Source organism: Leuresthes tenuis, unplaced genomic scaffold, assembly GCF_036924035.1.
Source record: "Leuresthes tenuis unplaced genomic scaffold, fLeuTen1.0.hap1 SCAF_6, whole genome shotgun sequence".
In the NCBI taxonomy this organism is placed as follows: Eukaryota; Metazoa; Chordata; class Actinopteri; order Atheriniformes; family Atherinopsidae; genus Leuresthes; species Leuresthes tenuis.
In genome coordinates this window covers 18,073,639-18,095,818 of record NW_027325360.1, presented here as the reverse complement: position 1 = coordinate 18,095,818, position 22,180 = coordinate 18,073,639, and the positions used below count along the sequence as shown (strand labels likewise).

Below are 22,180 nucleotides of genomic sequence, written 5' to 3'. Positions count from 1 at the left end.
ATACATAACCTCAGGCCTAATTTATGTCCAGGTTGTGCAGATTAACCCACATGGCATCAAAATGTTGTATTTTAAAATGACTGATCCAGGCGTATCGAACAGAAGCAAAGTAAGAAAAAAAAGAAAAACGAAAAAAAAAAGCAATTTTAAAAGAATAGAATTAAATATCCATTTTGCTCTTCATTTCCTCTTGGACAGTTATTCACAGCAACTCCCTCGTTCAGGTCTAAGACGTTGTGAGTCGCAACTTGTGGCGGCATCTGTGTATGTAAGTGTGAACTTTTTTTTTTTTTTTTTTTTCTTGAGGAAGTGCTTGGAGATAATTTGCTTCCCGCCGCAGAGGCCGCGTCCTGCACCCCTCAGCAGTGGGAAAAGGAGCCGGGGAGGCGGGTACTGGGGGGTGGGGGGGTGGTACAGGGACTCGGGTGGGCTGCAGCAGGAGGCGGCAAAGGCTCACACTTGTCTGAAGAGAAGGGGGAAAAAAGTACTTTAGCATGAAGACAAGCCTCTGGAAATGACAGGGTCGGATGTCTGCTTAAGGACAGGGATATATCTGACCTGAAGAGAGTGCAGAATGACAAGAATGGGCTTCCAAATATCAGCTCGTTTTTCACTTTAAGTTGTTGCACACTTTACTAGAACAGCAAAAATGTAAAGCAAAAAAAAAATAAATTCCAGAAAATGAGGATTTGTGCAACAGAAACCTAGAGCATGTTGGGTCATTTGATAGCTACCAGGCACAAACATGTGAAACCAGTTTGAAGTTAAACTGCGACTGGAAATGAAGGGGGATTGTAGTATCAGTAGTATCAGCCCCATGGGACCATACAGATGGTAAATCGGCCTGTCACAATAGGCACAATCGATGATTACATGCATGAACGTAACGGACAAAAACAAGACCATGCTCAGAGAGGATCCTTTAGGTCCTAGAGCCCGCGGGGTTATGATCTGGAAACAAGCTGAGCACTACAGGGCCTCGTGCTCAAACTGTTATAGCCCTAATCCATGGACTGGTGATGATGATGATGATGATGGTGGTGGTGGTATGATTTAGATGACCTTGCACCCAGGGTTCATGATGCAGGACAATAACAGTACCATCAACAGATGGTGGGCAAAATAACAGAAACACTGTAATGAAGCTGGAAAATGTGTCAAGTAAAGACTTGTGTAATCAGTATACAGTACATTTAGCAGATGCATAATCAGTTAAATTAATTATGATAATCAGATAATGATTTCAGGATTATTCTAACACAGTAAAATGCAAAAGTGAGGTTTCACATTTTACATCACTACTGCCAACGATGCCTTACAATATAAACAACAATGGCGGACCAAGTGTGAAAGGATTTTCTCTCAATCTATTAAAAACACACACCGTAAGCCATTTTAATATTACATCTATGTAGCCAAAAGCCATTCATCTAAAAAGCCATCCAAGCAATGTTAGTCAGGGTAAATGCTGATGCTATTTCAAAAACTAGAAATCTATGCTGCCTTCAAATGTGAATGAAACAGACTTACTCTGTTTTGTTAAATCAAATCAAACTTCATATTTAGTTAAACTGATGGATAGCATGAATTCAGCTAGTTTAAAATGAGAATCCATGCTTTTATTTAGGAAAGTCATTGAATTCATCTGTGCTTTGGCATGCATTGAATTGCTTTCACTATGATGAACTGATAAAGACTTCTAATTCAAGTTTATAGTTAAGTAATACTTTAATTGTTCCTTAATTCAACTCCTAATTGTAAGTGATAATTGCTTGAATTACAATAAATCATATTTTTTAAGTTCTAAAAGTAATCTTACATTAAAAAAAACTTGAGTTTGCTCAAGTAAATTCACGCATCTTTTCTTTTTTTGTTCAAATGCTGTAAGCAAGTGTGTTCTCATTCTGTTCATGTGCACTTGTACAGCTGTAATAATGGTGATGTTGGTAAAATGTTTATATTTGTGCAGATAATGACATGTTTAGGGCTATCAAGGTAATGGCAGTGACCTGTGGGAGTGGCCTGGCTCTGTGTAATCCATGCAGACTCAGTGCCACTCAGTCCACGAGCACTCCCTGCAGCTGAGGAACACAGAGTGTCGGCTCTCGTCCCTCATGCCTGTTCAGGAGTAATGTGGAAACAATGGGATCACCGCCGGAGGGTTGGACTGGGTTTGCAGCCTGTGTTTTTGTCTTGCACCAAATGTTTACTCAAAACACATCGGCCCCCTCTGAGAATGGGGTCAGCTCGCCCCTCTAATCGCCTCTGCAGGCAGAGACACAGTGTCCCTCAGTGGAGCTTGTCACCCAGAGTGACCCAGTGGTCACACAGAGGAAGCGACTGTCAGCCATACTTAGCCGAGGAGCAACATCAGTGTCCTGCCAAATACTTTGTTTTCCCATTAAAGCTTCAACCTGGATGGAGCAGAGAGTCCAGACTGTCAGGTCACAGGCTGTCCTGTGGGAGGTCAGTCAGTTACAGGTGACTTACAAGAGCATCTGATGTGGATACACCTTTACAAAAGAAAGATGGTGATTAATTCATAACACCTGTGGCAAGTTGTTCGTATAAGCATATAATATCACTTCTTAACAATAAAAATGTAAGAAGTATATTTTTGTCATAATTCAATTACATGCCTTCATTCTGTATTTCAACTCATTTGCAATATAGCCCATTTAAATAAAAAGGGGGGAAAAGATCCCTGTTATTGTGACTCAAAATATCCATTGAATGAACTGCATCAAAAGCAATACGAAAAGGCAAACAAGACAATCAAAACTCAGATAAATTCACAGAAATGTTGAAGAAAGAAGGAAGCTAGAACAAGAAAAATTGGAGTTGAAAAAAATGGGTGAATCGAAGACATTTTCTTATTTTGAAAAAAAATGTGATATGATACTAACTCATAACCATAAAAGTCAAGCTTTAGATGGTTCTCTGGGTTGGAGGTGCAAAGCAAGTAAAACTGGAAGTGACAACGAGGCCTCAAAATAATATGGACTTGAAATAAAATCCAGTCATTGAAACACATTTGAGAAGGATGAAAGCAAAAAGCGAAAAGGCAGCAAAGAAATAATGTAAAGAAATAAACCCTAGTGTATATTACACTCTGCAGGGATTTGAGGGGAAACCCAACTTTAGCGAGCAGCTCAAACTGATGACCATCTCCACTAAAAGATCTTAACCATATTCCACTAACCATAAAAGTTAAGTCAATAAGGATCTCTCTATAATGATGTGGAAAATTTGATTTATTCCCATAATTTAAACCAACTTTGTGTTTCAGTTTGCTCACCATTAGCCACCTAATATTTAAAGAGTTTCCTCTCACTGATCCAAACTCCAAGATACTTGTACTTGGCCATTTTTTGAAGATTTGTTTAGTTCTTACTAGAGATGAGAACTTGTTTGAGATTTTCATGATCAATATTTTCAGTTCTCATGAAAAATCATAGCTCAAACAAACTTATAAATCATCAAAGCAGCCCTAAAGCAATATAAGATCTAGATGTACAACATCTACACTGCAGTGCAACCTGGTATCATTAGTATATAAATGTATAATGCATCCAGCTGCAGAGGAAACAATCTCATCTGTGAAAAGAGATCAGAACAGGCCTCAGGGTTGAGCCCTTCTGAATATTTGATACATGCACAAATTCACTTCTGCCCCATTTTCACCTGATTTTAACATGCTAAATCAGAGAGGGCTTTAACAATGTCCTTAAAGCTGTTGACTTGGCATTTATGAGTTCTGGTTTTAACAGACTCAGAATGTATCAATGACTCAATGAGAGCTGATTGCTTTGACCACACTTGAATGTGGTCTGGGAAGTGGTGACAAGGGATGACGTTGCTCAGGTCACTTCATGTCATTTAGGATTTTGCAGAAACATTAGCAAATTTGATCCTGAAATGTCCTGTTTGTTGGCCATTCCCGACTGTGTGTGTCATCCGCCATGAGTTTATTTGCATATAGAGCAGGGAGATGACATTTCAGCACAAGTGGCCATTCGAGACTCTTGTTAGTTCCAGGTGTAAACTGATGCACTTTGAGCCTTCCCCCTGTGAGTGGATCCCCCAGCAGTCTCGTCAAATCTTACACTGTGATGTATCTTTAAACGACATCATCATTGCTCAGTGTTTTTCTCCACACAAAGCAATAAAACAATGATTTGTAGCAGTAACAGCACTGTCCTCTTCGCCAATTCATGGTGGAACTTTTTCTGAAGAAGTTTGACATTCCACCACATTTATGCAGTGTCTACAACACACCCGCCCTTGTACCAGAAGTCCAAAGCTATAGTAATAGATTCTACAACTTATATTATGTGTACCAAATTAAAATTTGAATTGCAGTCTTTAAAGGAAAAAAAAAACTTAGTTGTCAGAGTAAAAAGGTACCTAAACCTAATCAAACATTAAGTGAAGACAAAAGGTAAAGTAACCCTAATGGTTCACATGAGACTGTAACTGCGCCCTCCAAGGTAAAAACAAAGTGAAGAAGAAACTGTTCCAAACTGGAGTCAAACTCAGACAGAGATCCAAAAGAAAGTAGAATTCATCTACAGGCACTGAAATGTGACCAGCAGTGACTCATGAACTCGGTGTGCTACATAATTAGTTCTACTTAATCCCTCTAATTCAGTTTACTACTTAATCCATTACATTATTTAGTCTTAGTCAAATGTTTGTAGTCTTTTCTGAGGTTGCAAATGAACAGGTTTCGGCGTGTTAATCCATAGGAGCAGCAATATCTTTTCAACACAATAATATTACATTCCTTCCTGAGTTAACATCTCATTAGATTTTAGTGGAGTGTAATTACATATGTTAAACTAGACACTGCTCTGGAGTACTGGCAGAAGTGCTTATATTATATTTAATAGGTATGAATTTACTTTTCTTTCCATTGGATTTATTCAACTGTGAATTTTCTATTAAAAACACATTTTTTAACACTATTGTTACATATAATAGCATACGATTAATTAAGAGAAGGTTAAATCTATAACGTATGTACATACAGTGTATTAAAGTGTGACATTTGCTGCATTGTAGCGCCTTTATTGAAAAAATAAAGAATGGTTGCCAATGATATTGTTACTTAAGTAGTGCTGTCAGGGTAAATATGAATAAATATTTATCTTTACATGTAATTGATTGTTTTCATTGTGTCGCATATTTCAAATGTATATGTATATGTATATTTTTACATGGGACCCGAATACTTTAATCACCACCGTCAGACTTTACTGGTGGGAGTTTTCACTTTGAGCCATGTGTTAAATACTTTAATGCACTGACAAAGTACTGGTCCATATTGGTCAATCACAAATGCCAAAGGTCCAGTCACACCATCTTCTTTTCTCCTACACAGCAGATAACTTCTCTGGAAAGACTACAGGACTTCCAAATCCTGTTGTCCTCAGTGATCACAGAGAGGGATTTATTGAATCTCTAGAAAGGTCAATGGTATTGACCTTTAAGTGGCCTATGTCAACACCAAAGCCTCAGGGTCTAAAGCGATGTCAGGCTTTTTCATTGCCCTAAATGGAAAAGAAGGAGCAAAAGTCCTCCTCTTTTTCACAGATGATTGAGTTTAAAAGAGCATTATTTCCAAGTGGGCTTTTATCTAGTTTTGATGTGGCACAACCAGCACATGGTGTGTCCAGTTAGAGTGGCACTCAGACCCCCATAAGTCATGTTTTCTGAGTCACTTTGCATTTACGTCTCGCAGTACCTTTTCAGATGTTATCCTGGCTGACAAAAGAAGTAGTTCTGGTTTTGCAATTTTGTTTGGCGTATTCTCCAACCAACTTTGATGCTAGTTGATACTTGGAGGTTTTGCACATTAAAGAATACCAAAATCAAAATTTTAAGGGAGACACGTTTATGTTTGTTTTTTAAAGCAAGACATACGTTTTTGTCATATGAAAAATGTCCAATCTGGGGTATGAAGTAACCTCATCGACCCATCACTTTGGGACACAAGTGATGACGGGGCCCAGCCTTCGTTACGCTGCCCTGAAAAATTGGAATAATGGACTATGAAAGCTCAAGAGATCCAAAGAAAAGAAATGGGAAGAAAGAAAGTCCGAGGGAAAAGAGGAATTAGATAAGAGGACAGAGAGAAATAACGGGAGGGGGACAGTGAAATGGACAAAAAATAAAGAGAGAAGAGTGAGAGGGGGTGGGCAGCAGTGGTGTGATGTGAGTGTTATCATCAGCTCTCATTCTCAGCATGGAATCTATAATGGGAAAATCAACCTCTCTGACTCCTGTGTAATTGGATTTGCCGGGTCTCGTGCTGAATCAGAGCCCAGTGGGTAGCACAAAGCTTGTTAAGATTGGACAAGCATTGCTGGGACGGGGAAGAGGTGGGGCGATGAGCAGAGGTAACCTTGACAACTTTTCTAGAGTGGAGAGTGAATAATTTAATATGTTGAACACTCAACTGGTCTTCCATTATAGACAATTGACTGAAAGCTTTTCAGACAATAATCAGCTCATAAACTGGGGGAAACCTGAGCTTTTCTCACATGTGGGTCACCAGAGCACAGAAAATGGACACCTGTGTTACCTTGGAGAGAGAATGTTTTCTACCATTGGTTACTGGGTTACAGAAATAAACACTTTATTACACCAACCTTTAAATTCCTCATACTTTAAGGTATTCCCAGTTTTGTAGACAAGAAACAGATTAGCTGGAGATTAAAACTCTTGTACAATATCCTAACTCCAAATTCAATATTGGTGTAGAAATATTGTGTCATTTTTTTGTAGCAAGCCTTCCATTTCAGTCCAGTGTGAATATTTTCTGTGAGCCACAAAATGATTTGACTAATTGAAGACGGTACCTACTGTGTTTAAACAAGAGGAAAGACCTTACCTTGTGCCATTTGTACAACTGGACCAGTTGTGTTTCCAGCCAAGCTTGCAGTGTAAACTGTAACTAAACAGATTGTTTACAGGTGTTAACTTCTAAAAAAAAAAAAAACCTCCTCCCTAACTTTTTTTTTTTTTTTTCACCGAGGTGTGTAATATAAACCATACTCAGCAACAGCACAATGGCACATGCTTTAGAGAAAAGAAGAGAACAGGCCAGCAGCTATGTGTCAAAATCAGGTGGGACAGCATGAAGACTGATGAAATCATTCTTTGTGGCAGTGCATGACACACAGACACAGAGATGAGTGGAGGTGCAGCTGTGTGCACCAAGGCCAGAAGAGTAGTTCAACTTAGATTACAGGTGCTATCCTCAAGCTTTCTGTTGTGCAAAGTCATGTATTATATCCTTCAGATTCAGCTGGCAGGTCTCCCTGTTTCAACTTCTTTATAGTTCTCCTCTGAAACCTGCTTTTCTTTTTGTACACCCTTTTTTGTCAGGTTCTCTCTTGCTGCCTGCTGTGGGAGTATTTCTGTGCATTTTCACACATGTATAACTACACTTGTCTGTTATAGGTCTATTGCAGATGTATTTTCACTCTTCATGTCTGTGTCTGGTGCAGAAAGTATCATAAAGCCTGGAGGCTTCAGCTTCAGTGTTCGTCCGTCTGGTGCGTGCAGGCTCAATACATCGTGACATGTTCGCCATCAACAAGTAAGATTCTGTCAATGCTGTAAGAAAGAGCTGCACTCACTTCATGTTCCTCAGTTGAAAACGCCTTTGTTCAGCTTAAAATCCACATGAAATATGAGCCTTGCTCACGAGTGCTCTGATTTTAAAATGTTCATGCACAACATCCACAAAGCCAAAATTTTCAGCTGTTGAATTAGATAACTTTATGTAATATTTTCATTCATTTTACTATCATTATCATACATTTTTTACAATTAAAACAACAGAATGAGAATCTTGTAAGGCTTTCCTATAAGCGCTGATCTTGAGGAAGGCTTGAGAAAAAAAACATCAGTAGATAAAGTTGAATGCAAATGAGGCTAGAGTGTTTTTATCTTTCCTTTATTACAATCCTTATTACATTTCATTGAATTTCTACTATACCATCTATCATATTGTGCTAAACTGAAAATGGTAACACAGATTGAGCACCTTTGAGACAAAATGTAGTTGCTCCTTCTCCTTTAATATAATCCAAACTGAATTTCGCAGCCATCTGAGACTTAAAGGTTCACAAAGGCCCTAAATAGCCCTGAAACACTAGTACCAGTTAAATCATGAATGAGTTTTAATCCTGAAATCAAATTAGATTTTTGGTGTTTTCATATAATCACTGTAGCATAATACAATACATTGTATCATACGAGTGTTTAGTGTTAATTGGAGCCTGATCGGGTGTCTTTGGTGACCAGTCAGAGCAGTCTGGGCTTTTTGGGAAGGAGGATGGCCTTCCTAACTTCTTTTTTACATGAAAATGTTTTATTTAGCACTTTAAAGCCTACTTTACTTACCTTTTGATTGGAGTGTGTAATTGGCACAGAAGACACAGCAGGGAGAGTGGATATTTTAAGCAGTGTATGAAGAGACACAACTGGGGCAAAAGAGTAAAGAGTTTGTGAGAAGATTCCCTCATTCCGATATTCTTGCTCTCCGATGATCATTTTCCAAGAGCTTCACGGTTGGATGTCTTTCAGTCTTATAGCATGACTGATAATAGTTTAAAAGCTGTCCAAAAGGCAACAATACAACATTTGGTTGTGTCTAAGGTCTCTTTAACACAAAACACATAAATCACTAACTTAAGGTCACATCTATGTGTTCAATTTTGCTGAGCATGTAAGTGCATTTATTGAACTTCTTTTTAAAATCTGTTTAGATTTAAGAGAAAGTCAATGGATTAAAAAAGATGACTCCATCACCCTGCAGTTTACATGATCTTTTCCTTCCACTCACACCCTTTTATTTCTTTATTTTCAGAAACAAAACACCACCAAAATCTTCAACTTCAAACATTTCAATTTCTAAGGGGAATTTCAGTTCAAGATGTTGATTTTTGTGGGTGTAAGATGCCTCGCGGCAACTTACAAAGCACTACAAGTGGTGGCAGCTCTGAATGTGGTTTGAAACAGTATTATTTATCTGAGCAACATTGTCGTGCTGAGAGCAGTGGGTGATCAGCCTGTAAAGCACCCACCTAATCAAAGATCAGTAATCAGATCTGAAACGTGCCAGCTGAAGGAATGTGACTGGGTTTTTTTTCTTCTTTGTTGTTGTGGTAGTGATGTAATGGAGCTTTGGGAGAGATAGAGAAGAAAAAGACAGGTGAATAAATTGGTGTGGTTTGGATCTTGTTTCTGTATTGTTATGTTACACTCATTAGAGCAGTAGATACCCAGGTAAGCACTGAAAAAGATCTCTCTATTCCTCCACCTCCCAGACATGAATGATTAAGCACTCAGCCCAAAGTGCCCTGAGCTTGAGTAAAGACAACAGTATATGTGTACATTGGCCTCCATGCAGCATCTCTAGTATTGCTCTACCAGCACATACTGCATGAATGAGCCACTGCACATAACAGAGAGCACAGTAAACGTGTTGTTGTAGCATTGTACAATTCTGACTTTTGCCAACTACCTGCCAAGAATCTAGTGGCTCAGTGACTGACTCCATGCAAGCAGACACAGGAGGACTTACTATTTTTGTCTAACTTCTGTGGTGAGGAGGACATTTTTTCAGTTTGGATTCAGACTGAGACTCTGGAGCTGGTTAGCAGACTAAACTAGCTTTGGAAATGCAGGTTTGGCTTTACTTTGTGTTGTAAAAGTATCATTTGCTCTTCGTTAATTGTTTCTTTTTCTTTCCTTTCCTTTTCGTGTTTCAAAGATCTAGGTGCAGTTCAGATATCGAGCCGTCAGCTAATTTGGCAAGGGAAGCATGACAACTGACAGTTCATTTATGTTCTATGAGTGATGCTGAGAGAAGTCACCTGAAGGCTATGACGATCTTAGTCTCAGTTTAAATCTGTGGGGTAGGATGACTCATGATCATCTCAGAAAGAATGTTTTCCATCTCGGGAACCTGCTTTCAAGTGGAGAGTCAGACGGGTTGAGTGATACCAGTGGGATAAATGTGAAGCTACAGCCAGCAGCCATCAAGCTTAGCTCAGCAGAAAGGTGAGACAAAGGAAAAGCTATTCAAGTTGGATCAGTTTTAGCGTGACAAAATTTGCCTACCAGGCAGCACTTCTAGGTCTTTACTTGTTTTGACTAGTTTATTTGCAATTTTCAACGAGTTATTTTAGTACAATCTTTTGACTACAAAGTTTTGACAGTATCACTCTTCTCCACTATTTAATTTGCCGTGCAAATGAAACGGACATTACGGTGTTAAGAGGGCTTATGAGGTGCTGATGGGCTGACTGTGCTCCAGTCCAATGGACACCCTCTTTAGAACAGTTTATACAAAGTTAGGCTCGACTGTGGAGTAGCTTCATATTTGACACACAAATCTGAGCGCTGTATCACTCACCTCATTTAACCGTTTACTCAGAGAGCAAATGAGCAGTTTTCATAAAATGTTGAAGCAATTCTCCAAGATGTTTTTGGGAGGTGGGGCCCAGTTATTCTGAGGTAAAATGGTCAGATAAAATGCTTGTAACAGAGAAATACATCTTCTTGTTTTTGAGTAAAACCATAAAATGTCCCAGCAGCTGCTCCCCCTCCCTCCCCCATCTAAAGCTACCTCCACTTCTCACATAGATGAGGTCACTCTGTCTTAGGCAACACTGACACTCTAGACCAAGACGAGGGACCATCTCTTAATTAAAATACAATTGCTTGCGCTCTGAGGTAGCATGGTGATCCACCTGATCTGATGACGGCTTTAAGGATTCATTACATAAACTTTCTTCCAGTTGTGCATTGAACTGGATTATCTGTTGTTTAATTGTAATTGTAATTGCAATCAAGCTCATTTAGTTTGTTGAATGTATAGGGCTACAAATAACACATGCATCAACCTTTTCAGTAGTCCGATGTTTTCTTCAGTTCAGGCTCCCTTGTCCTCCTGGACTAAATACGCCCATTTAGTGTTCTGCCTTTCAAGTACGGTCATTAGAAACCCTTCTGCTTGCTGCAGACAGCTTTCTTAAAAAGAAATACCGGCAGGACACCAAAGAAACCTGAATGGAAAACAGCAAACTTTTAGATTTAGTCAGAAAACCGAAAACATTAGCATTATTATCAAGACTGAATTCATTAATCCTTCTCTTGACAGGAGCTTATCTATCCATGTTATTACTTGTAATACTGTATGGCAGATCCCTAAGTCACGCTGTCCCAGCACATTGTCTGCTTGTGCTGCCCTGAGAGAAGTTTGTTCCCATGAAGGAAGGGGTGTCACAGATACCCCACACCAGCACCGCTACCATCACATCGCCAGATTGATTCTGACGTCCAAAAAAGGGTTTCTTCAATGATATTGTTCACCTGTCTCATTGGCTTAAAGTGGGTGGGTGGGAGGGGGGGTGATGTGGGAAGGGGGTCGTGTGAGGGTTATTGGTGGGGACACGGGGTGAGGAGTATTGTTGAAAAGAGGACTGAGAGGATTGGGGGTGCAGTGCTGACAGGTGGAAAAAAAAACACTCATCTGACTAGCCTCCTCCAAACCTTCCATGGGGCCCTGTATGAGCAAAGTAATGAAGTCCAAATTACAGCAGAGGATTGCTAAGAACAAGCCTCTATTGTTTGCCCTCGGGGCACACTAAAGCAAACTAAATGAGTGTCATAGCAAACAGCAGGGCACAGACCGTTACTGCACTATTTAGTCTGTCCCGTTGTCTCAAGACGGCCCCATTTCAGAGGTTCTCAGATCAGACAAATACTGCTCCCCTTCTCCCCCCGCCTCCTTCGCCTTCACCCTTCCTCTGTACAGCTAACCCCTCCCCAACTCCTCACCCCAAAATAGGCCAAATCTCCTCTATTGTGTTTCGACTGCCTAGTGTGAAATTCACTGTGACGTTAAATGTTTTCTAATGAATAATTACTGAATAGATATGCAGGGGGAATATGTGTAATGGATTGTAGACTGCATTTTAAAGACGTTTTTTTGTCTCTGCTCCGTGGTATTTACAGGACAAAAACACTTGGCCTTTCTCAGAATAAATGAGGGCCATAGGCGGAGGACAGAGCAGGGAGGGAGGAGGGAAGGAGGGCTTTGTGTCAATTAGATCCATTGGATTATCTTTTTTAATGTTTTTGCAGAGAGAGTTGAGAATCAAAGGACTTCTGCTTCCAAAAGAGGGAGAAAAAAATGCAAAACCAACAAAAGCTGTGAAAACCTTTGGTCTAAGTGTTGATGCTGCGAATGCAAAACAGATTGGTGGAATTTTTTTCCCACTATGCTTCTTAAATGTGCCGCAGGCTCAGCCAGTCCATTTGCACACTGTGTTGTGTTTGGTTGGTGCGCCAGCTCAAGTCAACCATGGGCTGCCAGCCAAGGTCCTTGTGTGCTGTGTAGCAATGATTATCTTATGTCTGTTCATCTGCACAATCACAGACCTCGGCTTCAAAGACATTTAAGACCTCAAGACTTCTGATTTCAATAGATCTAACAGACACCATGTTTGTGCTTTTTCTGGTGCTTTTTCCAGCGCCGTCCTCTCTCATGGAGCCAATTATTCAAACATCAGCTGCAGTTGTCAATATGCAATATAGTTTAATTAAAAAAAAATAAATCTCTTGTGTGCACAAATGTTGCACGTTTTATTACTTTGATCTTGTTTGCCTCCTCTATCTATTCATATTTCCAAAGTTAGAAATGGTATATTCTTGATCAGGTGACTATGAAGTACAAATTGCATGTGTTATGTGTTTTAGAAATAACTGGCATTTAGCTTTCAAGTTTAGCTCATTTATGGTTGATACTGTACCACTTGTTGCTTAGGGTCAGCTAGACATGGAGGGTGCCCTGACTGCGAGGGACCGGGTGGGAATCCAAGACTTTGTACTCCTCGATGAAACCACAGAGGCGGCCTTTATCAGCAACCTAAAGAAACGTTTTAGCAAGGATCTTATCTACGTGAGTCTGGACAAGGACGATTTCGACCCGACTTATGAAAAGTGTGTGTGCACATTTGCATTTACATTGTAACTTTTTTCCCCTCTCATTGTTTTAGACTTACATTGGCACATTGTTAGTGTCTGTCAATCCATACAAGGAGCTGGACATCTACAATAAGAAACAGATGGACATCTACATGGGTGTCAACTTTTTTGAGCTTCCACCTCACATGTGAGTGCATAGTTTGCATGGGCACTACAATAGTTTATTTCAGCAGTTTATGAAAAAAGTGAGTACTACATAGTTGCACTATTTCACAGATGTCAAATGATTCAAAACTGTATCACCTTACAGCAGCTGCATTACTCATTTTAACAGCAGGCATATGTTATATGTAAAATTAAGAAATAGATTCACTGTGTTAAAAATTTCATGCCAATATAATTCAATGCACTATTCATAACCTAGATTCAAATATGTATATATTTTTTCATTACTTGGGCACACTTGCTTTATCAATACCTGTGTCCAACTTTATTCTTTGTGGCTCACTCCTCCACAACATGGAAGATACCCGTGTTGTACAAATTTTAGGAGAGATGTTCAGATTTTCTCGAAAGAGGGGTTGTATTGCTCTCCCTCTTCCTTTAAAACATTCATAACATTCAACGTAGTCATATCCATGACTACGTTTTAGCTTCCTTGAATAAAAGGTGGTGATTTTAAAAGTGTGATCTTGGCAATGTTTTAAATGTTCATTATTTGACAGTTTGTTCCTGGGAATTACCCTCATATATAGCCTCACTAGCACCTCTGTGGTTCACTGTCAGAACTATGAACTCACTGTGATAGTCTATGTCCAGGCCAGGCAAAATACACAAGACCACAAATGGAAGTAAAGCTTTTATCTTGCAGATGAGGGTTTCTTTAATGAACACGGCCCTAAGAGGTTGCCATTATTCAGCAAACCAGTTGTCACTTGAACCCAGATTCACATTAATAAAGCCTGAATATAGTACCTCTCTGTTTTTTGAGTCATTTTAGAAGGATGGACACTTAATTTTCATTTTAACACATTCTTAGTCATTTCATCTCCTCTTGGAGATGGACACAGCCCAAGGGTCCAAACACTTAGAAAGTTTAGGTGTGCAGATCTTTATAGATAGATAGATAGATAGATAGATAGATAGATAGATAGATAGATAGATAGATAGATAGATAGATAGATAGATAGATAGATAGATAGATAGATAGATAGATAGATAGATAGATAGATAGATAGATAGATAGATAGATAGATAGATAGATAGATAGATAGATAGATAGATAGATAGAATCTAGAAATAGTGGATTTGGATTTGATACAGTTTTGACAATAATTTATGTTTAAGTGATATTTCATAAGTTTGTTGTATGCTGCAGCTATGCCTTGTCAGATAATGCCTACCACACGATGCTGACAGAGTTCAACAATCACTTCATCCTCATCTCTGGTGAGAGTGGAGCAGGGAAAACTGAGGCCTCCAAGAAGATTCTACAGTATTATGCTGTCAGCTGTCCGAGCACCAATTTACTAAACACAGTCCGAGACAAAATGCTCATGTCCAACCCTGTCCTGGAGGTCAGACTGTTACTTTATGATTTACCATTGCTGCGACATGCCTAAAAGCAGGTGATGCTTACATTGATTGCTCTGAATGATATGATGTTTTACTGCAGGCTTTTGGGAACGCCAAAACATTGAAAAATGACAACTCCAGTCGGTTTGGAAAGTATATGGATATTCAGTTTAACAGCCAGGTAAGAAGCCACAGAAATAGCAGGGCATATAACTCTTTAAAAGAGATCCTGATTTGTTTGTGATGACTATGGTTTTGTTTCATGATTTGTTGCCTTTTCTTATTTTGATGCCCTAAACAAGAACGATAAGTCCTCAGACAAGGGCAACATTGTTTATCAGTACTGAAAAAGATAAATCAATGTTCTTTTTTTTCTAATACAAAAAATATAGTTTGCAAGAAACAAATAAGAGAAAAAAATAGCAGCAAAGATAGATTATCAACTTCCTCTCAGAAGAAATTAAGAAGGAGGTACATCCTAAAAAGTCTTAAATCTGGTCACTGCACCATAGGCTATGTTTTTTCCTGCAAGTTGTAGAACTGCTGTCTTTAGGATCCTGATGCCCATAGGGGGACGCTGTTGGAGGACATATACTGAACTACCTGCTGGAGAAGTCGAGGGTTGTTCATCAAAATCATGGGGAGAGAAACTTCCACATCTTCTATCAGTTGGTGGAGGGAGGATCAGATGACTTACTGCGGCAACTGGGCTTGGAAAGAAACTGTCAGCATTACAACTATCTAACACAAGTGTGTATGACTTCATGAGGCTTCTTTAGCTAAAACTGCTCATGAAAGTTTAACACTTTGACAGTTTGTTTTATGTTTATTGTTTCTGACAGGGGGAGTGTGCCACTGTGCCATCCATTAATGACAAAAATGACTGGAAATCAGTCAAAAATGCACTGCAAATCATTGACTTTGATGAAATGATTACTAATGTAAGTTGGATGTAAGTTGCGGATGCTTTGACCGACCGTGCACCAGATGTTTTTGCTGTTTTGCAATATTGTTAAAATCATAATTCTGTGCAGCACTTGTTTGGGGTTGTTGCAAGTGTTCTCCACTTGGGGAACGTTCAGTTTGACACTGACAGCAAAGGCCGTGCCATTCTGGACAAAAACACAGAACTGCACTGGGTTTCAAATGTAAGGAAATGGAAAAAACATGTTCTTTCGATGTCCAGCAAGCACAAGATGCACTGTCTGAGATCATTTTTCCTTACAGCTGCTAGATGTGGATGCCCACAGTCTTCAGGAGGGACTTACATTCAGGAAGATAGAGGCCAAAATGGATCAGGTTCATGCACATTGAAATGTCCTTAAGTTTTGTTAAGGGTTCAGTTGGTATTTCTGGTTAAACAGCCAATGTTTTTCTCACTTTAAAGGTCCTCAGTCCATTCACAGTTGATCATGCCATCTATGCCAGAGATGCCCTGGCTAAAGCCATCTATGGACAGACCTTCACCTGGCTGGTCAACAGGATCAATGATTCCATGGAAAACAAGGTGAAGGAGTGAAGTGTGTGTTACATTTAAGAAATCCCAGACAGTTACATGCTTTTCATTGATGTTTTTATGGTAGGACTCCGCACAGAAGACGGTTATAGGGCTTTTGGACATCTATGGATTTGAGGTTTTCTATGTCAACAGGTGGGTGGGAATCCTTTTTTACCTTACAGCAAGAAGGTTCTGGGTTTGAATCTGTTGATGGGATGGGGCTTTTCTGTTTGTAGTTTGCATGAACTCTGGGTTTTCTCTGGGTGCTCTAGCTCCCTCTCAAAGTCCAACTGAAGGGAATGTAGTTGTGAGAGTGAGCGTGCATACATGCATGTCTCTCTGTGTTAACTCTGTGATGGATTTGTGACAGAGGATATGCTGTCGGCTCTGTGGCCATGCCCAGGATAAAAAAGTATAGTTGATGAATGGCTTGATGGACGGTTGTTTGATGCCCTACGAGGATACAGTACATGAAGAAAATGAAGAACTCATTGTAAAAACGACAGTTGCTGAGCTTGGTCTCTCTGTCTTCACTCTTTTCCTCAGTTTTGAACAATTCTGCATAAACTACTGCAATGAGAAGCTACAGCAGCTTTTTATCCAGCTGACACTCAAATCTGAGCAGGAAGAATATGAAGCAGAGGGAATTGAGGTAACGTAATGAAAAAGGAATGACTTAATGAATGAATGACCATTTCCCTTCGTGTGCTCTAAACAGTTTTTTCCCCCCCAGTGGGAACCAGTTCAGTTCTTCAACAACAAGATAATCTGTGACCTGGTTGAGGAGAGACACAGAGGAATCATATCAATACTGGTGTGTATTTTCAGGCTGTTGTCTCGGTTTTAAACATTTAAAAACTAAAAAAAACAAATACATACACCAGCTTATGATTATCCTGCAGGATGAAGAGTGTCTCAGACCAGGAGATGCCACAGATCTCACCTTCCTGGAGAGGCTGGAAGAAAAGATGGGAAATCATCCCCACTTTGTAACGTGAGTTAAATCCTAAAAGAGATGACGTCACAAGCAGGGAAATTTCGAAACCTTACAAAACATTGAATTTATTTCTTGAACAGTAATCATGTATAAGCTGTTTTTGGGGTAATTAATGTGCTTTGATTAAATGGCTTGTCGGTCTAAGTGACAGAGTACAACTCACGCTCTAGCAACGAGCCAGTGGAGACCGAGGATTAGAATTTACTCACTCTTAAACGCTTTGTGTTTCTCCACCTCTTGGATTGCAGGCACAAACTGGCTGACAAATTGACACGTAAGACTCTGGAGAGGGGAGATTTCCGTCTCCTGCATTACGCCGGGGAGGTCACATACTGCGTTGTGGGTAAAAAGAACCACAGTCTTTGGCCTTCTCCCCTCATTCAGCTAAACTGTTTGATTGTAAACCTCCCATTCTGTGATTCCAAAATTCAGTTTTTGTTCTGTTACATTCTAGGTTTTTTGGACAAAAACAATGACCTGCTATACAGAAACATAAAAGATGTAAGTCGGCAGTTTTGTATACGGCTTAGTTCGGGACACGCTGATACAGAGTTTTCCATAAGATAATCTTTTATTCAGTTTATGTTGGAGGCTTGTCAATAAAACAAGAATAAAATGTTTGGTATAAGACAAATCCGTATTTATGTGCCAGCATGTTTGTATTATTGTATGTTATTCCCCGTCTTCCTATAGCTGATGTGTCAGTCTAAAAATGCCATAGTCAGAGAGTGCTTTGCCACCATGGAGACAGAAAACAAAAGAAGACCAGAAACGGTATGTTGATTTATGTTTGGCTCCTTTTATCCTTCAACTGTAACATGTGACACTGTTTTTCTTTAGCTTTTCATCAGCAACCATATGACTAGCTCGTCATTAAGCCGCGTTCATTTGCCAGACGAACTATTTGGGATTATGACCATCATCTTTCGTCTGTAGGTGGCAACCCAGTTTAAGTGCAGCCTGCTGAAGCTGACAGAGATGCTCATGGCGAAAGAGGCCTGGTACATACGCTGTCTCAAATCTAATGAGTCCAAGAAGCCAGGTAGATCAATAGAGAGGCAGTTAATGTTAAGAAGACAGAGGTGTAAGAGCTTGTCTAACTCATGCTTATGTCTAACACCCAACCACAGGTCAGTTTGATGATGCACTGATCAGACACCAGGTAAAGTACCTGGGTCTGATGGAGCATCTCAGAGTTAGACGAGCTGGATTTGCTTACCGACGCAAATATGAGGACTTCTTAAAGAGGTATTTAAATGACCGTCCACCCAAATTCATCTTTGATTTTTCAATTATAAAGTGTCGCTTGTGAGTCATTTGGTTCTTCTTCCAGATACAAACCTCTGTGCCCAGCCACCTGGCCACACTGGAGAGGAGTGCCTGCCGATGGAGTCGAAGCACTGGCTCAACATCTGGGCTACCTGCCAAATGAATACAAAATGGGACGGTGAGGAAAGCTTTTACTGCTATTCAGGGGTTAAATAATAATAATAATAATTATAATAATAATAATAATAAGCATTTCTTATAAAATGATGAGAGTTCATCATTTGCTTTCTATAGAACCAAAATATTCATCCGCCATCCCAGGACACTTTATGCCACAGAGGATGCTTTTGAGAAATGTAAACATGACCTGGGTGAGTTTAAATCAAATTAAGTTCAAAACTTTCATCATCATCATCATCATCATCAGTGCATGAATGAAATTTTATGCTCTGGATTTGCAGCAACGCGACTTCAGGCAAAATACAAAGGATACAGGGCAAAGGGAGAATTCCGAAAACAGAAGGAGGCTGGTAAATGTAACAACAGTGCTGCTTGAAAGTTTGTGAACCCTTTAGGATTTTTGTAATTTCTATGAAAATAAAAATATGTCCAGAAAGTGGATAAAGAGAACCCAAGTAAACTAATGAAAAAAACTGAGTCACTGGTTTCTTAAGGAACCAAATCTAACATTACATTTCTGAGTGGCAAAAGGTCAGTTAACAGCACCTGGAAATGAACATTAATTGATGCTCAGTTCTACATCAGCTTAGAGGAGTTTTAGTCCATTCCTCTGTACAGAACAGCTTCCGCATAATTTCTATTGGATTAAGGTTAGCATTTTGAATGAACTTGATTCTTCTTTAACCATTCTTCACCAAATGACTTGTGCTATTAAGATGTGTCACTTTAAGATTAAGATTAAGTTCATGTTTACTGCTGCTGACGTTCTTCTTTAGAATTTGCTGGTATGATTAAAATGTAATTGTTCCATCACCGATGGCAGGAAAACAACCCCAGACCAAGATGCTGCCACCACCAGGTTCCACAGACAGCCACACATTTCTGTGCTTGAATGCAGTGTTTCACGTTTGATTTAAACTACAAATCTCTATTCCTGGCTTGATGAATCAATGTTAGTTTTGCAGAGCTGTGGCGTTTTTCTTTGGAGCCCTATCATGCACACCACATAATGTTTAACGTTCCCCTGATGGTGGCTTCAGTTTGGTAAGAGGCTAACTGAGCTCCTTTTGGACCCTGCAGACAATAAAAGTCATGCTTGTGGTCTGATCTTTGGTTGACCACCTCTGTAAAGGGTAACAGTGATTTTAGATCTCCTCTAATTGTACATAATCAGTCTGACTGCGGATACCAAATGTTAGAGATGGTTGTACAACCTTTTCAAATCCGATGCATCAACAGCTCTCTTTTGTTCATGCCCTGATACACTTGATCCCTGTTGGAACCCATTTAGTCCCGATGCAACATGTGGGTGTACTTGATTGTACATATTCAGAGAGCACTAAAGGTCTTAGGGTTCTCTTTATAGACTTTTAGCACTTACATAATGATCTAGTCAGTTTTTAGATTATATTTATGCAGAAATGTGGAGATTTTTTCACATTTCACAAATGTTCAAGCATCACTATAGATGTACAATACTATTAATTCTGCTTATTATGGATGATAAAAGAATGACATAAATAGATACATCTGACCATTCTACGCAGCCACTAAGATTGAAACTTGTTGGAGAGGAGTGCAGGCTCGGAAGGAGAAAGAGAAGAGAGCCTGGGCTGTGAAAGTCATCAAGAAGTAAGTAAGAAGATGAAAGCATTATCGCCGCACCATGCCTCTCAAGTTTACTGTGACATTTTCTCTCACACATTATTTTACCACCTATTTCAGATTCATCAAAGGTTACATGACCAGGGGGCAAGCAAAAACTACGGATAACTCTGAGTATCTCGCCTTTGTGAGACAAAGTTACTTGAACAGATTGAGAAACAATCTGCCAAAGACTGTTTTGGATAAAACCACCTGGCTAACTCCTCCACCTGTGCTGACGGAGGTATAACAACACATAGTATCATTTCATCAACCTAAACACAAGTTTTCCTGTTTTTTGGACTCTGCGCATGATTTTATCCTTTTTTTAGACATCAGAGATACTGCGTGAGCTCCACTACCGCTTAATGGTGCGAAAGTACGTGAGAGGAATCACACCCCAGAGGAAAGCACAAGTAAGACTCATAAGTAACGTAAAAGAATGCAGTGTAATTTACTGTAAATTATACATATATATTTAAACTCGCATTTAAAACAAAAAAAGAGAGCTATTTTCTGTCCTTTCAGCTTCAACTGAAGCTTGTTACCAGCTCCATCTTCAAAGGCAAAAAGGAAAGTTATCCACAGAGCGTCCCTCAGCCTTTTCTGGACACCAGGATCAGTAAGTATCAGATACAGTCACACAGTGCCGATCTACTTTTGAACAATCGTGTTTGAATCACATAATATCTTCAGGTGACCAAGAAATAAACATGAGGATTCTCCAGGTGATTCGCAATGAGCAGATTAAGGTAAGAAATTTCCGTTGCCACGAAAGGTATTTCAGCATCAGACCACACATCAGCTCACTGCACTGGGTTTTGTGTTTGTAGTACAGCGTTCCGGTGATTAAGTACGACAGAAATGGCTTCAAACCAAGGCCAAGGCAGCTCATCCTCACTCAGACCGCTGCCTATCTGATTGAGGAGGCCAAGATCAAACAGAGAGTGCTGTACACATCTCTCAAAGGTCAGAGCAATGTGACAATATACTGTATATTGCAGTGGCCATCAGGGATGTTCTCGCTTGTTGGGCGAAAAAACTGTTGTTTGACTGTTATTTGATTGCAGGGATTTCGGTCAGTAACTTGACCGATGGCATCATTGTATTCCATATAACATGTGAGGACCCCAAACAAAAGGTATGTGGACAGGGATTGTGCAATTGATATTTAGAATTGCTCATTTATTCATAGCTGAAATAGAAATGTTCAGATTTGGTGAAACAATTAAAACAAATTCAAACAAGGTTTTTCATGACCTCTATGTACAGGAAATCGTATTTTCAAGTGAGAGACTAGCGTAAGGTCCTTTGTATCTCAACATATTTTGCTCTGGTTGTTTCAGGGGGACCTGGTAATGCAGTGTGACCATTTGTTTGAGTTTTTGACCAAACTCAGCATCATTGCAAACAAACAGAATGCGATCAGCGTCGTTCAGGGCAGGTGAGTTTGAGCTTTGAAATACGAGTTCAATTTGATACGAACAGCGGTCTAAAATACTGGTTATCCTTTGTCTTCAATGAACTGTCAGTATAAAGATTGAAATCCAGGCAGGGAAAGAGAGCGCGGTGGACTTTAGCACGGGGCAGGAGCCCATGGTGTACAAAGCTAAGAACGGACACCTCATGGTGGTGAGTTGAGCCCTGGGATGAAGTGAATGTGCTGAAGTGCTATTTCAGGCTCTGGTCATGAGACATGAATCATACTGTTTGTTGCTGCAGGTTGCCAATCGGGCAAGGACACGGTAACTTGTGGGGTTGTGGAGGAGACACACAAGTAGCACCTGCATATTTCATCAGGAGACCCCTGAGGAGAGTATCAACATGCCTGTAGGATACACAGCTGACCAGAAACACAAGCAGCCCATCAAATAGCCAGGATGAGCTCGCTTTCTGGATAGAAACACAACTGTCATCTATACATGAATCTGGAATCAAAGGTTTTCTTCTGTCTGTACTTGACCCAGTGACTGAGACTAGTATCCAGAGCACTTTAATTCAAAGCACAA

The 22,180-nt window shown here is 39.8% G+C and overlaps 1 protein-coding gene across 1 annotated transcript; it reads left to right on the top strand.

Moving 5' to 3' along the window:
• Positions 1 to 12,853: 12,853 nt before the first annotated feature.
• myo1ha (myosin IHa) lies at positions 12,854 to 22,114 on the top strand. The gene is made up of 31 exons (XM_072387987.1): positions 12,854 to 12,982; positions 13,080 to 13,195; positions 14,387 to 14,585; positions 14,684 to 14,764; positions 15,154 to 15,333; positions 15,426 to 15,524; positions 15,618 to 15,731; positions 15,811 to 15,882; positions 15,971 to 16,090; positions 16,167 to 16,234; positions 16,628 to 16,733; positions 16,815 to 16,895; positions 16,984 to 17,075; positions 17,327 to 17,421; positions 17,533 to 17,579; positions 17,772 to 17,852; positions 18,015 to 18,120; positions 18,209 to 18,326; positions 18,412 to 18,525; positions 18,642 to 18,718; positions 18,809 to 18,877; positions 20,075 to 20,159; positions 20,253 to 20,415; positions 20,504 to 20,587; positions 20,700 to 20,793; positions 20,868 to 20,923; positions 21,005 to 21,140; positions 21,242 to 21,312; positions 21,518 to 21,615; positions 21,704 to 21,803; positions 21,894 to 22,114. The coding sequence occupies exons 1-31, from the start codon at positions 12,860 to 12,862 to the stop codon at positions 21,918 to 21,920; spliced, it is 3,072 nt and encodes a 1,023-aa protein (XP_072244088.1). The 5' UTR covers positions 12,854 to 12,859; the 3' UTR covers positions 21,921 to 22,114.
• Positions 22,115 to 22,180: the final 66 nt, after the last annotated feature.